Consider the following 18256-nt stretch of genomic DNA (forward strand, 5'->3'; position numbering starts at 1 on the left):
TATATCTACCTATACATCTACCCAACCACCCATTCATCCATCTACCCAACTATGCACCCCACCCATTCATCCATCCACCTATCCATACATGCAGCCAGCCATCTACCCATCCACCCATCCACTCCCCCAGCTAGCCATCCATGCATCCATCCACCCTTGCATGCCTCTATCAAACCCTAAACAATTAACCTACCCAGCTAGCTATCTGTCCATCTATGCACGCACACACCCACCATTGATTGTCACCTCCATCTGTTCCTAGTAGGACGCCAAAGACTCAGGTGTCCCTGGCCAGGAGTCCCTGGCCTTTAGGAGCCACCATCCCCTCACAGGAATCACCAGTCCCATTGCTGGGCTCTCTGCATGGTCAGTGCCATGGCAGAGCCCCAGAAGGAAACCTTGGTTCAGCCTCTTTAACACGGCTCTAAGAAACATGAGGCCAGATGTTAGGCTTACACTTGGATCACATAAGCCCAGCACAACCTCACTCCCCATAAAGCATTAAAATGTACCAGCAATTCTGCCTCAATGAATTCCAAACGCTGCCTCCCCCAGCCTTTCCATTCTACCCTACACTCCCCCCGGAATACCTCTGTTGGATGATACCAGTTAGTGGGGAGGGACCTTAGGGCCACTGAGACTAGGCCCTGAGGTCCAATGGTGGCTGGAGGTGACCCACGTGCACTGACCTCTCCCGGAAGTACTTGATGGCCTCCGGGTCTACGAAGGTTGGCTCCTCCCTGTAGCCCTGCTCAAAGACCTTGCGTTTGTGCCGGAACTCAATGACCGTCTTGGTGTAGGAGTTGAGCGTGGTGACAGAAGCTGCCATGCAGCAGGTAAAGGAGCCCCACGCCAGGCTGCCGAGAGATTAGGAGAGAGATACCACAGTGAGTAGGGCAGGGGACGGGAAACACTCCCCGCATCCACCAAACACGCATTTGTCCCTACACAGGTGCCTCGTCTGGGCCAGATCCTGAGCAGGTACAGCCACGGAAAAAGAGTAAGAGTTGGTCTCTGCTTTGCCCATAGTCTGGCCTGGGAGATAGAGAATTGCAGCATGAGTGTCAGCCAGGGAGAAGATCATTCTAGAAGAAAGAAACAGTATGTGCAAAGGCGTGGAGGCATGAGGAAGTGGAGAGCCTTCCACACAGTCTCAGGAGTTTGGGACATCAGAGTGAGAAGACAGGAGGAGGTGTGTTGGAGCTGATGACGGAGGAGCTCATTTTGCGTGAGCTAAATTATCTTTGCTCATGGGCGGTCCTAGGAAAGATGCTCAAACTGTCTCATACTCCTTACATCCACTTTAATGGACACGCAACAGCACTACATCACAGAGTTGTTGCAAGGGTTAAAGGAGATGCTCCATGAAGCACATCTTAGAACAGCATCTGGCAGCTAGCTGGCTCTCCAGGAAGGCCGGCTCTCCTTGCCCACATCACTATTGTTGACATTCTCACTGCCACACGACTTCGTCTGCAAGTGCTCCCTTGGGAGATGAGCTTATGCTGACCGGCATGACTCTACACTCTGCATCTTTCTCTCTCCACACCTGGGACTGCTGGCTGCCCTCACCTGATATGAATGCTAAGCCAGTCCCTCTGGGGACAATGGAAGGAGATGCAGGTGGCCAAGTGCTAATTCTATAAATGGCCACCTGCCTGGTTCCTCTGTCTGAGTCTGTGCTTTCCCATTCAGTACCAGGAGTGGGGTAACTGCCCAACTCTAGCCACGCTTGGCCTGGTACATGGGCTTCTGCTTCCCAGTCTATGCCCTGATGACTCTTCCCAAACCAAGGAGTCCTTTTTGCTGTTCCTACCCGTACTTCCTGGGAGTGCCACTCATCTGGTCTCTAAACACCACCCCAGCATTTCCCCGCGGCAATGCAGCCCACCTCCTGTACCCACTGCTCTTCCCCTGTCAGTCTCAGGACCCCCAGCAGGAAGACGAGGGGACTCTTCCTCAGAGGGATGTTAAGCAATCATCGCTTTCCCTGAACACCGAACCCATGATTCTTCCACGTTAAGGAGCTAAGTTACATCTTGCAGAAGCCTTGAGTTTTCTAATTGACAGTTTTGGGGTGTCAGCCTGGCCCCTCTAACAATGTCCCCTGTCCACCAAAGAGTCCATATCACGACCCAGAGCTCCCAGTTTCAAGATGACTGGACAGGGGCTGAGCATCTGACCACAGCTGGTCCAAGCAGATACTCTCTCCTGAGCAGAATTCTAGCTCAGTCTGGGAGGTCTCTCTTTGTACCAGTATGGCCACAACTCAGAACCTGAGGATTGAGAATGAAGAGTTTGTTTTTTTTTTTTCTAGAATCCACGAGGATGTCTATTTTTGCCTGATCCACATCTGTTCTTCCTTCTGGAAACAACACCTGGATTCCACTAAGGGCACTCCTCCCCCTCTGCTCAGGCCATGCGGTGTTTTGTGGGTCTGGCAACACTTCCAATCTCTAGGAGTGATCACATGACTCAGGCTCAGCCAGTGAGAGTGCTGCTTCCCTCCGACCATGGTGATTGGTTCAGGGAATGAGCACGTGACCCAGGTCAGGCTCCCAAGACTCAATCTCAGGACTTTGAAGCTATAGGGAATTGGGGCCCATCTTTCTTGTGGGGTGCTAAGCTGGTGGGGTTCCAGCCAGGAATTACTGGGGACCATCTCGCCACCACCCAGATTGAGGAAATGAAGCAGAGTCATGAAAAGGAACTCTTATGGATTGAACAGGACTGGGTTCCTCAAGTTCATGCAGAAGTTTAAACCTCAAAGTCGGGGCCAGCACTGTGGCGCAGCAGGTTAAAGCCTTGGCCTGCAGTGCCGGCATCCAACATGGACACCAGTTCGAGTCCTGGCTGCTCCACTTCTGATCCAGCTCTCTGCTATGGCCTGGGAAAGCAGTGGAGGATGGCTCAAGTCCTTGGGCCCCTGCACCTGCTTGGGAGACCCAGAAGAAGCTCCTGGCTCCTGGCTTCAGATTGGCGCAGCTCCAGCCATTGTGGCCATCTGGGGAGTGAACCAGTGGATGGAAGACCCCTCTTTCTCTACTACTCTCTGTAACACTGTCTTTCAAATAAACAAAATAAATCTTTTTTAAAAAAAAACTCAAAGTCTTAAGTTAGCAGTTACTGAATTAATACTAATAGCTGCTGGATTAGCAACTATGGTTTGCTGGATCTTGACCTAACTGTGGAGGCTAGGAGGGAGAGTCAGTGGGTGATCTTCAGTTCACTAGGGGGGCTTGATTTGAAAGGTAACTCCGTTTTCTTTTTTCCTTAAGATTTATTTATAGTCTTGAAAGGTAGAGTTAGAGAGAGAGAAAGAGAGACAGAGAATGATCTTCCATCTGCTCGTTCACTCCCCAAATGGCTGCAACAGCCAGGAGCTTCTTCTAGGTCTCCCATGTGAGTGCAGGGGCCCTGAGTCATCTTCCACTGCTTTCCCAGGCACATTAGCAGGGAGCTGGATCGCAAGTGGAGCAGCTGGGACTGGAACTGCGTCCATTTGGGATGCTGGTGCTGCAGACGGTGGCTTAACTGCACCACAGCGCAGCCCCAGCAGGTAACTGCCGTGGAGGGTGGGTTATATGGGCTGCTGGGCTTCGCTCTCTGCTTCCTGGCCTCCCAGTGACCATTCCTCTTCATGCAGCCTCCACCAGATGCCAGAATAATGGGATCACCCCAATCCTGAACCATGAACCTCTAAAATGGGTGCCAAAATAAATCCTGTCCTGCCCAAGAAGCTCCTCTCGGGTATTTAAAGCCACAAAAAGCTGACTAACGCAGGAGCTAAAGCCATTATCCCTGGACGTATCAATCACAGGAACCCAAATACCTTGTTTGGGATTGTTTTTTTTTTTTTTTTTTCTTCCCCTTAAGGCAACTTGAATTAGGTTGCTGTCACTGGCAACAGAAGTTCTTACACAATTATTTTCTAAAACCTCCCTTTCCCTGCCTAAGTGCTGTGGGAAGTGAATTTCTGGCCTCCACTGCCAGGAATCTCGATTCTGAACAGGTCCCACTCTCAGCACCAATGCCCTGCACCCCCCAGAGGATGGAGTGGAAACGTTTCAGGCATCCAGATCGGAAGACTGAGCAAGGTGAGAACAAGTGCCAGGCAGCACACACACCCTGAAGCAGCAGCGGGGTCCGGCGACTCGGGGTGGTTGGTGAGCTCTCCGGGGAGGGTGTGCTGTGGGGATGCCAATCTCAGGGGCTCCAGAAACACGCGTTCTAGGCTGGACAGGAGCAAAGGCAGACTGGCCTGGGAAGGGTGCCCCCAGCCCTGCTCTCCATCTGCTGTGCGTGCACCACCTGTTGTTCAGATCAAGTGTGGCCAGGGCTCGCCCCCCCACCCCAGCCGGCATCCCACCTTCCAGCCTCATGGCCCCCCCTCTACCCCTGAGGAACCCCACATTCCTCCTCAACTCCCATCCCTAGGATGCTCAGATCTGCTACCTTCTGAGTCCTTCCCAGGATCTTGGTCTGGCTCCTTGTCACCTTTGCATGTCACCTTATGCTTGGTGGGGCTCCCTAAGAAGCCCCCCCCCACTCTACCACACACTGCTGTTTAACTTCATCACATTCCCCAGCAGATCCTGAAATTCTTTTGTCTCTTTTCTACTTTCATTGATTTATTTTTTGCTTTTAAAATTAATTAAAAAAAATTTTTAGATACTTGTAAATCGACATGCAGAGAGAGAGAGAGAGATCCCAGGTACTTGTTAGCCAGTTTCCTACAAAGGAACCATCTTGCAAAATTAGTGTAACTATAGTACAATCTCCCAGTCACCTTGTGTCAAAATACAGAGCCAGGAGCCCCGGCCACACCCCCCTCCATCCTAACCTCTCCCAGTTCCCCCTAACCCCTAACCTGCTCTTCATGTCTAGAATTCCGCCACTTCACAGATTTTTTCCTAAATGGAGCCATGCACTATCGATGTCTCCTGGGTTCATTCACCGTAATTCTCTGAGAATCACCAAGGAGTCCAACTCAACAGTTTGCTCCTTTGCATTGCTGAATAGTACTCCTGCCAGGGACAGGAAGCTCCTCCACCTCCTCGCCAGCACTCGGGGGGTGTCATTCTTAATATCTGAGCCACTGCTGAGAGATGTGCAGTAGAGTCGGATGGCGAATGTACTGTGCTGTAGTTCCGCATTTCCCTAAGAGCCGCAGGCGCTCATCTGCTTATTCGCTTTGGGCACATTGTGTTTGGCACAATGTCTGCTCATGTTTTTGTTCATTTTCTAGCTGGACTGTTTTTTTTTTGGGGGGGGGGTGTTTAGGTTTTTTTTTTTTTTAATTTATTTATTTGAAAGTCAGTTACACAGAGAGAGGATAGGTGTGTGTGGGGGTCTTCCATCTGCTGATTCACTTCCCCAATTGGCCGCAACGGTTAGAGCTGTGCCGATCAGAAGCCAGGAGCCAGGAGCTTCCTCCCAGGTCTCCCACTTGGGTGCAGGGGCCCAAGGACTTGGGCCATCTTCTACTGCTTTCCCAGGCCATAGCAGAGAGCTGGATCGGAAGAGGAGCAGCTGGGACTAGAACTGGCGCCCATATGGGATGCAGGTGCGGCAAGCAGCAGCTTTACCTCCTATGCCTTTATGTATCCCAGGTACCAGTCCTTTGTCAAATATGTAGTTTACAAAAATTTTCTCCCAGTTTATAGCTTGTCTTTTCGACTTGTTAATAGGGCAAAGGTGTTAACTTTTTATAACATCCAATGGATCAAATTTTTCTTTATGCTTTTTAAAATCAAGCCTCAGAACTCTGCCTAACCCTACAGTCCAAAGATTTCCCCCTATTCTTTTCTAAACGTTTTACATTTAACTCTGTGATGCACTTTGAATTATTTCTTACAAAAGGCATGAAGCTAGAATAAGGCTGATTTTTTCAGCTGTGAGTGTCCAGCACCACTCATTAGGAATGTTCCCCCCTCCCCCTTCTACTGAATTACTTTGCACCATTGTCAAAAATTATCTGGGCGTTATTTGAATTGATCTCTTTCTGGATTTCCTATTGTGTCCCACTGATCAATCCCTCCAATATTATCATGCAGTTGCAATGCCTGTAGCTGTAGAATAAGTCTTGAAATTGGGTAGACTGGTTCATCCCACTGTATTCTTTTTCAAAATGGTTTCAGTCCTTCTGTATACATTTTAGAATCATCTTGTTTAGGTCTACTAAAGATACTGCTGGGATTTTTGACAGAAATTGCTTTAAACCTGTATACCAACTCGAGAACCGGCAGCTTTCAGTAGGCTGAGTGTTCTGACTCCCGGACATGGGAACAGCGCTCATCTATTTAGCTCTTGAATTGTTTTTGTTGGTGGTTTGCAATCTTCCATGTACAAGTGCTGTTCCACATTTTGTTACAGTTCCATTAGTCCTAGAGACTTTGCTCGGTTTTTAAAAATTTATTTTCTCTCTGTTGCAGATTTCCATTGTAATTTCCATCATGCTATTTCCAAATGCACTGGTTCTACCATGCCCCCACCCCTCCAATTCTCCTGTTGAGTCCAACTGTTGAATTTTCTATTTTGGTTACTGCATTTTTCAGTTCTAAAATTTCCATTTGGTTCTCCTATCTATGCTCTACTTCTTCCCTGAGATCACTGTGCAAGGTGTTTATAATCCCTCATCGAAGCTCAGATTCCTTGTCAGCTAATTCCAACATCTCTGTCAGCCTTGGGAACTGGCAACTCCCTTTTCTCACTCAAGTTGAGATCTTGCTGGTTCTTGGCACAGCAACTAACTTCAACTGCAACCTGGACATTCTGGTCCTTTCAGAATGACATTCTGGATCTTTCTAAGTCATCTGCTTTCATTGGCTTCCTCTGACAGCGCTCTGGCAAGGCAGGAGGGAGCAGTGCTGGCTGACTTCAGCACAGAGGCGGAAGTCCAGTACATCATGGACATTCAAGATGGGCAGGGCTCCTGGCCACTCCCGGGCACGGATGGGAGTTCTGAGTCTCCACCAGGCCTCTGTGGATACCACCCTGGCTGACAGGGGCACGGGGGCCTCATTGCTGCTCCCTACATTGCTCCTACTGACACGGTGGCTGGGTGGGGGTGGGGTGGTCTCATTACCACTGTGCAGTAGCAAAAATCCCGACTCTCTGGCTAGTTCTCCTGTGACATCCTCCCAGCAGGCAGGGGAAGGGCACCTTGTTACAGCCTAGCGCAGGTGGAAGTCCACGGTCCCCTTGTGGGGCCAGGTGGGGCTTATGACTGTCCAGCGGGTATGAAAGCCCAGCTCCCCACTCTGGTGCCAGCCCAGCAAGCAGTGGGTGGGGATCGTAGCTCCCCACTCCCTTGCTAGCCCAGGGCAAGGTGGCACCAGGGTTTTTTTCCTTGGCTGTGGTAGGGCAGTTACTGCTGAGAACTTTCTGGCTCAGCAGGAAGGCCCTGAGACTATCGGCTTTTACCTGGGGCTTGTTTCGTTCCATCTGCACCTCTCGGTATTTCTGAGTAGCTGACGTCTCAGCTCCACATCCAGGATAAGAGACACCCAAAGCCTCACCTGCATGGGGTTCCTGACCCACCTGCAGCCTCCCCTGCACCGTGCAGGCTCTCTGTGGGTCTACCATAGGTAGAACGCCCACATCCGTCAACTTTCAGTTCCTATAATGAGATACTAGAAGCAGGCTAACTTTTTGAAGAAAAGAGGTTTCCAGAACAGAGCTCAGGGTCCTGGCACCAGCTCACCCCTGGGGAGGACCTCGTGGGGGCTTGGCAGAGGGGGAGACCCCATCACAAGACAGGAAGCCAAGAGCAGAGCAGGGCATGGGCTCACTCCGTAGCCAGGTGCTCCCGGGAGCACTCGGAGCTCCAATGAGAGCCCCTCCTGAGGGCAGCTCTGCCAGTGACCACAGGCCTGCTACCAGGCCTCACTTTTTAAACATTCTACCATGTCAACACTGCCACACCAGGGGCCAGTACATGAACTCCAGGGGGACAGAGAAACCAGGACGTTGTTCAAGGAGTTCAGCCATCCCGACAGGAGGGATGAGAAGTCTCTCTACTCCCTCCCCCCAGAAGTGGAAGCCTTGGTGCATGTTCTGATCCACTCCTCCTACCCCCCAGCACGGCAGCTGCAAGCAAACAGGAGCCTCGCTTGTTTAGCTCATGACTCCTAGCACGGTGCCTGGTACACAGTAAGTGCTCAGGGAAGAGCCAGGAGATGAACAGTCAAGCATGAACCGATTGAGGGGCCAGCACTGTGGCGTAGTAGAGTAAAGCCGCCGCCTGCAGTGCCGGCATCCCATATGGGTGCTGGTTCAGTCCTGGCTGCTCCACTTCTGATCCAGCTCTCTGCTGTGGCCTGGGAAAGCAGTAGAAGATGGCCCAAGTCCTTGGGCCCCTGCACTCATGTGGGAGACCTGGAAGAAGCTCCTGACTCCTGGCTTCGGATTGATCCAGCTCCAGCCATTGTGGCCATCTGGGGCGTGAACTAGCAGAAGGAAAACCTCTCTCTCTCTCTCTCTCTCTCTCTCTCTCTCTCTCTCTCTCTCTCTCTCTCTGTCTCTCTCTGCCTCTATAACTCTGCTTCTCAAATAAATAAAAAAACTTAAAAAAAAAAGAACCAATTGAAAACAAGACAGAAACACACTGTTCTGTTCTGGTTTCATTGTGGTGGGGGGCTCAGGTGTACCTACAAGCCCCCACTGTCCTATTCCTTTCACCCCCAGGCCCAAGGAGCCCACAGAGGGCACTGTTTAGAAACATACAGGCTGAGGTACCTGCTGGCACCTTTCTTTTGTTTTTGTTTGCTACTTGCATTTCTGAGCTGGTGCAGTGAGCTACGTGGGCAGCTGGCCTGGTTTTCAGAGCCCAGAGCAGAGCGGACATGACGGCGAGGACGGGAGGGGATGGATGCCAGGCCACTCTCCATCCCCTGGGAGCTGCAGGGCGGGGGCAGAGGGACACCGGGGAGCAGTCTCAGAGACACAGGGATGCCGCCTTGCAGTTGAGTCCAGGCCCTGCATGGCTGGAAGGTGGCAGCTGGGCCCTAAGGGAGGTCAGAGGCGTGCAGACTCCTGCGCAGGGTGGCACCAGGTGCAAACGCCCCATGCAGGCCACTCTCGGGGCCTAGGAGCTGATGGGGCTGGAAGCACGATGACCATGGGCTCTGTGGGCCCCGTGGGTCCCTTGATGGCCAGCAGGGCTCCCTTGGGCAGCCACCTCCTTTTCTCTGCCCTGGTTTTCTGGGAAAGGAGGCCACAGCCAGCTGCCTCTGGGGGGATGAGCCAGAGCCAGCTTCCTGCTGACCACACAGCAAAAGCGCCCCAGCCGCCGCTCCTCTGGAGTGACTGGGGCGCACCCGCCCCCTCTAAGGCGCCTGCCTGCTGCACCACCAGCTACGGGGTCTGCTGAGAGGGAAGGGGCTGGCCTGCACCTTTCACAGGGTCATGGAGGCTGCAGAGGGAGGTCGCTGTGCTCCAGCACGTGACTAAGTAGGGACAGGGTGGGTGAGTGCAAGGCAACAGGGAGTGGTGGGGCCTGGGGCCAGTGTGGAGCCGGTGGCTCCATATTCGCCTCTGGAGATGTCAGAAATGTTAGAAACACCGTGCCAGGCTACAGGAACCACCCGCAGGCCTGTGCAGCCCTGCACAGCTGCAGCTCGCCGCGCCTGAGGCTGTGTAGCTCTGGGCCCTGGGGGCTCCCTGAGCCTGTCTGCTGGGCTCCGAACCCCTCCGGCAGAGGGACGGTGGCAGAGAAGCCAGCTCACTTAGGGCCCCCCACTGTGCCCACACAAACCAGGTGTCCACCGAGCTTCAAGTCAGCCCACACCCTCCCCTTAAGCCTGGGTGCCCACCGGGATCTGGCCTGGACCAGGTGTCAGGTGGACCTGCAGCAAGGGCAGGACTGAGATCGGGAGTGAGAAGCAGGTGCGCGGCTCAGGGCGGGGCATGGGGCTTTGAGGGTGGAGCATCAGCACAGGGGGCGTGGCCAGGGCTTGAGACCCAGGAAGCCTCCAAATTCCTGGGAGGAAACCCGAGCAGCGAGGCAGGTAGGTTGGAGTATGAAGAGGGCAGAGCCCAGGGACGCCTCACCAGAGGCCACGCTGTCTGTCATGTGGTGCACGCGGGCCTAGCGAGTGAGCACAGCATCTCGACCCACGCTCTCATCGCCGTCTGCAGAGAACCAGGCCGGGGCTGAGATGCAGGCTGAGACCACAGAGAGCTGGCAGCCAACCTGTGCTAAGGACGCCCAGGCGTCACCTCACCTCCTCCTGGCCGCATTGCATCTCCAACAGGGGACCCCCGGGAGGGCCCCTCCTGGGGTTCACGCTTCCACTTCACAGAGCCCCCCACCCCCAGGACCCTGTCCCCCACGCTGTGAGCAGCCACCACAGCCACCACCAGCACCCACTGCCAGCCTTGTGAGGGGCTACCTTGGGGGCCCAGACCTCCCAGGCCACCAGTGTGTAACCTGAGCCCCAGCTGACATCCAACTGAAGCTTCGCGGAGGACCCAAGCAAGGGCCACCCCGCCGAGCCCACTCAACCCCCCCCCCCCCCAAGCCACCAAACTCATACACGTTCCTTTTCGGCTGCCACAATGGGAGGCTTACGCGGAGAACTGGGCCAGTCCCACTCAGGACAGCCCTGGTGGTGGGTATGTGGGCTGTGCCCATGTTACAGCTGAGAATGCTGAGGCACAGAGCTGGCCAAGATCCACTGCTGGTGGTGGGAGCGGAGGCCACGCCCTCTGCTGTGTACCTGGGGCTGCTGGACGCCTAACTTTGGGAATCCCAACTTCCTGCCAAGATGTCCCTTTAGAATCTGGTGCCCCCCAGCCACCGAGCTCCTCTGCACTCCTGGACCACCCCTCCCCGCCCCTGCTGCAGGGGTGGGGGCAGGGGAGACAGACCCGGCCGTTGTCGTCCGTCTGAGCGGGGCTGGGAGCAGGTGGCAGCTCCAGCTGGGGACCCAAACGTTGACAAATGACCTTGCACGTGTTAAACAAGAAAGATGGCCCGGCCAGCCCTGGAAGGCCCCGAATGCGAGGATGAGAAACGGGGCCGATCCGTCATCTCGCGGGTCTCAGTGACAAGGGAAAGGGACCAGCTCCCTCAGGGACCGCACAGCAGCCCAGCCTCTAACGAGCCCATTGGAGACCCGGTGCCCCTCAGGAGGCACGGGCGGGAGGCCCCGGGTCCCAGGGAGAGGAGAAAGGCTCCCACGGAGGACATCAACAGGCTGAGACAGCCCCCAGGGCGGGGAGCCGGGGACTTGGGGAGAGAGACAGGCAGGAGGCGGATGCGAATCTTGCTGCTTAGGGTGTGGGACCCAGAGCAGGAGACCCCGCGTTCTGAGCCTCAGCGTTCACATAGGCGACTCGAGATGTCGAGGTGACAATGGTCCCTGGGCACGCCCGTGGCGGCGGCGGGTGTGTGTGTGTGTGTGTGTGTGTGAGAGACACTGCTCTGCACGTCCCTAAGCGATCCAGCCATTCCCTGGGCATCTCCAAGAGGCTGGGGGTGTGGGCTCCAGGGCCCGCCTGCCTGGGTTGGAAGCCTGCTCGGACAGGAACCCGAGTTCTCGGGCACCCCCACCCACTGCGTTTGCACCTCGGCTCCCCGCTGCGTCAGTGTGCAGGATGTGGGAGGGCCATCGCACGGAAGCACGCTGCTCCCTGCCCTCCCACCCGACTCCAGCGAAGGAGCTGCTCCACAGGGAAGGGCTGGGTCATGGGAGGCGGGGCCTCGGCCGGCTTCCCTGGGATCGTCCTATTGGAAGGGGTTGGGACCAGAGTTAAAGGGTCAGGGTCCCTTGAAGGCCTGGTCTTCCACCATGTACCCTCCCCGCAGCAATCTGCCCAGCTACCCTGGAGTCAGCGCCCAATAAACATGTGCTAAGTGGCTGCGTGGCTCCGTGGCTGCATGGCTTCGTGGTCCCTGGCCACCAGGACAGACGTGCATGCCCTGCACCCAGTGGGACACTACTGCCTCCCTCCCTCCAGCACCACCACTGCCATCTGCCTGGGGGCTTCTCACAAGGATCTCTCTGTCCCAGCCGCGCTCTCCAGACCACACGACTCAGGGCCACAGCATCCCACTCTCCCCTGCCCATGGTCTCATGCCATGAGCTGAGCCAGGGCAATGATGACCAGGATTCTGGCCGGAGTATTGGAAGGAGACCCCATCTGTCTGCTGGTATGGCCACAGTTGTAGGATTTTGGCCTAGAACTGTGTCTAGTGAGCCTCTTTGCTGCCACCCACGGAAAGGCTGCTTGAGAATAAACACAAAACACGGGGGACAGAGACAGGGAAGGGGGAGAGGGTGACCCAGCTCCAGATGAAATCTCCTCGTCCCCTGGATCCAGCCGTGCCTGAAGCAGACATTATGGCAGCTCACGCGACATCTATTCCACCCATTCACCATCTGAGAGGCCTGAGTCCTTCTTGGCCCTAGCCTGCGGGAGCTGAGCCAAGGGGGCTCCTGATGCTCCCCTCCCCCACCCTCCCAGCAGTGGTGATGACTCAGCGAGAGAAAATGACCAAGGCTGAGCAGAGGGAAGCTTGGGATTTTAGTCAGTGTGGCAGGAAGAGGAGCTCCTCCTCTGGTGTGCAGCCTTGGGAGGGCTCTCCCAGCACCAAGAGAGAGCACCCCATGCATAGAGCTCACTGGAGCACCGGGCTGCTCTCATAGAGGAGAGAGCTCGACCCCCTGGATCAAGCAGATCCTGAAGCCCACCCACAGCTGCCTTGGCAGTGCAGTGAACCAGCGCCTAGGCTTATGTGGGCGGGGCCGGGCAAGACAAACCAGAGCTCGCTGGCTGCTCCGGCTGCACATGTCGGCTGCACGGACTTGCTCACTGAAGCCGGCCACTCCACGCCCTGCAGACGTAGCTCTGCCTTTCCGGAGCTCAGTACACCCAGGGCCCCCTCCCTCAGAGTCCTCCTCCCCCATTGGACCACCCAGAACCCTCCGCGAGTAGACACCGTGCACGGCTGTGCTCCAAGACAGCTTTAGGTACAGCTGCTGAGGTGCGACTTTCATGCCATTCCACTCATGACGCTTATGTTCTTCTCTGGACGGATTTGCAAACCTTGCCACCTGTGACTGCCATCCTCCTGCCCACGTACCCTCCCTACTCAGATGGCAGAGCTGCTGACATCCCAGCATGCCTTGGGGCCCCGTACCAAAGGCCGCTTACCAGAAGGACCACCCGTAGTCCCAGGAGTGGGGTCTCCAGTCCTCAGGGCCGAGGCTTACGGTGACCTGGAACACCTGCGTGTACATCATGTGGGCGACCATTCCCAGGAGGCCTGTGGGGCAGACAGAGCAGGGCGTCAGCGAGCTGGGGGAGGACAGGGGACAGAGCGTGGGAGCCACAGGACCACGGGGAGCCCGAGACCAATCACGCATGGCAGGTGCACGGTGAGCTGGCTCTGCAGATCAGCCGAATGTCCCTGCGCGAGGCCAGCAAAGTGAACACTCAGGCTGTCGCTGCCGCCACTCCCCGGCTCTGCTAAGTGTAGCACGGAGGCAGCCGTGCTCACCAGGCAAAGCAATGAACGTGACCATGTTCCAATAAAACTTTATTGACACACACAAGCACGGGGCCAGACGTGGGCGGGGCCCATGGCTTTGCTGCTCTCTGTGTCAGAGGTCGCCCGGGAGCAGCTCCGCCTCATCAGACTAATGGGTTGAGAAATTGTGGATGTTTAATGCCGTCAGGATTTTTAAAAGGGAATCAGATGGGCTAGAAATGTCTGAGACCTTCAAGCCGGGGTCAGTGCTATCCGGAGAAACATGCCCGTTCTGTGCAGGAGAGGTGTGGGTTATCCATGGCAAGAGGAAGTGTGATTTTTCAGTCGTCCAGGAGCCTCTGGCGTGGAAAACATTGGCCTTGTGGGATCTGAGTGCGAATCTCTCCACCATGGTTTTCCTGTGTGACCCTGGGCAAGGCACTCCACCCCTCTGAGCCGGGAGGTGAGGCTACGGCAGTGATAGGAGGCCGGGTGGGGTACGCCAGGGTGACTGTAAGCCAGGGGCACGGCCGGGACTCAGTCATATACACGGGGGCCGAGCTGTCTGTTTTTTAAAGAAAACAGTGAATCCTTTAACAAATCAATCATACAGATGAAAATATACAGTATTGATGAGGAAGATGGGGGTAGACAGAAGAAGAAAGAAACCCAATGATGCTTGTACACCTGTATGCCAAGCATTCTGTCACTCAGTCACCTCCATTATGATCTCTTTAAATCTTCATAACAGCCTTCGGAAGTAAGTACTATAATGAGGGTCATGTACCGTTGCTCAACTTGCCTACGGCACATCTCCAAAGGGCACCACTCACATCCCAGTCTCAGCACACGCAGCCCCCGGTGTGAAGTCAGAGCCGCACCTGCTAGGCTGGATGTGGCCACCCTGACTCTGACAGGTGAGCAAATGGAAGGTGGAGCCGCAAAGTCTGTCCCGGGTCACGCAGAGCATGGAGGAACGGCTCCGCCGTGCAGGGCTGGCGCCTAGCGCAGTAGCTAAGGCACCACTAAGGCCGCCCACCCCACACCAGAGTGGGCTGGAGTCAGCTCACCTCCCGAGTCCAGCCTCCTGGTAATGCACCTGGGAGGCGGCAGAGGACGACCCCAAGTCCTTGGGCCCCTGCACCCACACGGGAGACCCGGATTGAGGTCTGGGCTCCTGGCTTCGGCCTGACCCAGCCCTGGCTGTTGCAGGTATTTAGGGAGTGAACCAACAGATGGAAGTCAAAGATTCATGGACGGGCAGTGGGGATAAGAAAAATAAAAGAAGCCAACAGTGAATGTGATCCCGGAAGCCAGCCTCTGCCTGCTTGCCTGTTTTTATTTTGGAGGGGTCAGGGGTGGCATACACTCTGTCTTCTGCAAGTGAAAGCAAATACTTAACTGTTTCTCTGATAAAGGGGGAGGGGCAGGAGAAAAAAGAAAAAGCCAATGGCCATGGTGTAAATACTCCAGAGGCCGGTTCCAAGATGGCGGCGCCACGGGCCTGAAGGCCGAGCAGACCCCTGTGCAGTCAGTCCCCGAGTTGAGGGGCCAGGGCAGACACATGCGCAGTCAGTCCCAGTGGGCGGGGACAGAGCAGAGCCGAGCAGTCAGCCCCCCGTGGGAGGGGCCAGGACAGAGACATGCGCAGTCAGCCCCTGTGGGAGGGGCCAGGGCAGACACATGCGCAGTCAGCCCCCCCGTGGGAGGGGCCAGCAGACTCCAGGGCCTGCCGAGACAGCGGGCTGGGTTCGGCCGCCTACGCACGCCTCTTACTGCTCGATGACAGTAGGGCGGGTGATACATTCTGGGGTCCGGAAACCCAGAGCGAGGACGGTGACAGTGACAGGGGCTGAAGCCCCCGCCCAAGCCCTCCGCAGTCAGGACTGGGCCCATTCCATGGTTCGAGATGACGGCTCACCACTGTTTATTGAGCCGCCGAGTTGCTGCCCGAGAGTTAGACCACTTGTCATTCATCCCTCGCCATTTTGATGTCTGTGTCTTTGAATCTGCCTGTCTGTACCCCTGGTCAATTTTACCCTAAAAAAAAAATAATAATAAAAACAAGACTCCTCCGCGTCAGTCGGTAGAAATTCTGTGTCTCTGGCTACTATTCCTCCATAGATTGCAAATGGTCTTCTGCTGCACTTTTTGTTTTCCAACTGATAATTTAAGAGTAGCTTTTGTTTATGGGGAAATTGGGAGGTACAGAGTTCCAGCATTCTGCCCCGCCCCCACCCCACAATCTCCCCTGGTAGGAATGGGGTGGCTGGGGTACAACTTGGGAACCAGGGGCGGGCGTGGGGGCACGGTGGCTTACCGCACCCCATCTCCCAGTGCCTGGGGTTGAGCCCAGGCTCTGCTTCACAGCCAGCTTCCTGCTGCTGGACCCGGGAGGCGGCACGTGATGCTGCAAGTACTTGGGTCCCTGCCAGCACGCAGGACACCTGGCTGGATTGCAAGTCTCCTCTTTCTACAGAGCAGACACCCTAAATCAAAAAACAGAATCTAAAACACCCCCCCAAATCTGAACACCTTAGAGTGCCGGTGTGCAGATTCCATACCTGACTGCTGAGCCACAGTCAAAACGCAGGTGGCACTACAAATGTCGCATAGTGACCTGCAAGCTGTCTGTATGAGGTGTATGTGAAACACCAAGACGTGGACTTCTGTCCCATTCACAAAATATCTCATTATGCCTATGCAAATATTCCACAAATCTGAAAAAGACAACCCAGACAACCCAGAACTCTGCTGGTGCCACTGGTGCTGGGCGTTTCAGATACGCAGTGTGCAACCTGTGCCCCCGCCCCTGCCCCACATGCACAAGAGGCTGCTTCCAAACTCCTTCCCTTCTCTCCCCCTCCCCCCCGCACCTGTGGTTTCCTGATCTTCCACCTCTGACACCACCGATGGAATTCCCAGGCCAAGTGGTGGGGACACAGGGGTGATTCCTACCTGCTCCCTGGGTGGGGGATGCTAGCCCAGAGGCCAAGTACAAATGCCTGCTCTCTGCTGTCACACCCAGGGGGCGTGCGGTCACAGTCAAGAGGCGATGCCAGGGCCAGCACTGTGGTGTAGTGGGTAAAGCTACCGCCTGCAGTGCCGGCATCCCATATGGGAGCCGGTTCAAGTCCTGGTCAAGTCCTGGCCGCTCCAATTCCAATCCAGCTCTCTGCTATGGCCTGGGAAAGCAGTAGAGGATGGCCCAAGTCCTTGGGCTCCTGCACTCAAGTGGGAGACCTGGAGGAAGCTCCTGGCTTCGGCCTGGCCCAGCCTCAGTTGTTGCACCCATTTGGGGAGTGAACCCAGTAGATGGAAGGTGTCTCTCTCTCCCCATCTCTGTTACTCTGCCTTTCAAAAAGATTAACTAGTACATGCTTTTAAAATAAAACAAAGGAGGGGATGACCACAAGGCCAAGGATGCAGGCAGAGGAGCGATTGTTGGCTTTGCCCACACGGGGGTCACAGGCGACCTTGCCAGCCCCTGTCTCAAGGGCAGAGGCTCAGTTAGAAGGGGCTGGGAAGAGGAAGAGTGGGCAGGAGACGGGAGGCCTCTGCACATGCGAATACATGGGCATGGCTACCTTGCCACACCCACCCAGGACTGGCCAGCATCGAGGGGGCGAGGCCCGCGGCAGGAGGAGGTCCTAGGATGCAGAGGGCAGGCTTTGGCAAGAGCTGGGCTGCCTCCCCAGAGCCAAGCCGTCGAGGGAAGAATTGTGCCTGCATGAGGGTCAAGTTCCTGGGCAGAGAGGTTTCTCTTCTCTCCACCAAGCAAGGGGAGCGGCTGCCAGGGAGGCAGACAGGGGAGGGCAGGGGAGAGGCTAGGGAGCAGGGAGCAGTGGAGAAGCCAACAGACGGGGGACGTGCACGTGGCAGGATGCGAGGCGCTGCGTGTGCACCTTGGGAGATCTGTGTCCTTGGATTTAAAGCATTCACGGCAGCCTAGAGACACAGGGTCATCCGGGGATGTCCCAAGTCACCCTGTGTCCCATCCCTGGGAGGAGTGCTGGCTGAGTCCTGGGGCAGCCGGGGGCGCAGGTGACCCCGTCTGAGGCTATCGGCCTGGGTGAGGGCCTGCAGGGATTGTGGTGACCTGCTTTCCAGGGCGCCTCTTGCAACTCGCCCAGCTCTGCTTTGCAGGCTTTGGAAATGTTATGTGCGTGCCACGCTCCATTTGATTGCAACATCCGGGAGCTGGCTGATGAATTGACTTATAATAGGGCTTATTAGGAAAGAGGCTGTCTGAGTTGCCACGGAGGACACTTGGGGAGCACTCAACATCTCCCAAAATGCCCTGGGCATGGACCTCGCGTGGCCAGCATTCCACACACATGCCAACAGGGACTTGAGACACAGAGGTGCTGGCGGGGACTGGAGGAAGTGGGAGCCAGGTGAGGGGCAAGGGAAACCCCTGCTAGCGGCAGTCTGGCATCCTAGCAGTCACTGAGCATCTGTTGAGCACCTACTGTATACACCAGGCTTTTTCTTGTAGGCACGGCCTGGGAAATGGAGAGGTCAGAGAGGATCCTGGAGGAGGTGCCACCACGCGGGGAGAGAAGGGACCGTGGAAGAGGGATGGGGAGCAGGTGTAGCAGCTTGGCATGGCCGGGACAGGTGGGTAGGTAGGGCCAGCGGGAGGCAGCCAGCGAGTAAGCAAGGACGCGTTGTGACAAGTCCTGTGCCCTCTTGGGAGGGCAGCCTGTGCCCTGAGGGCAGTGGGCAGTGGCAGGCATTGCAGTGGGCATCGGAGGCGCTGCGTGGAAGGCAGGAGGA

General features: G+C 55.7%; 1 protein-coding gene across 1 annotated transcript in view; it reads right to left on the reverse strand.

The window, feature by feature from the left end:
* The window catches only part of LOC133750771 (germ cell-specific gene 1-like protein), a 60544-nt gene that overhangs the window by 16727 nt on the left and 25561 nt on the right, over positions 1–18256 (reverse strand). The window contains exons 2-3 of the mRNA XM_062180440.1: positions 13162–13273; positions 690–857 (exon numbers count right to left, since the gene is read on the reverse strand). Coding sequence (XP_062036424.1) covers positions 690–857; positions 13162–13273 — 280 coding nt within the window. The remainder of the gene's footprint in view (positions 1–689; positions 858–13161; positions 13274–18256) is intronic.

The sequence above is a fragment of the Lepus europaeus genome, chromosome 21 (assembly GCF_033115175.1).
Source record: "Lepus europaeus isolate LE1 chromosome 21, mLepTim1.pri, whole genome shotgun sequence".
Taxonomy (NCBI): domain Eukaryota; kingdom Metazoa; phylum Chordata; class Mammalia; order Lagomorpha; family Leporidae; genus Lepus; species Lepus europaeus.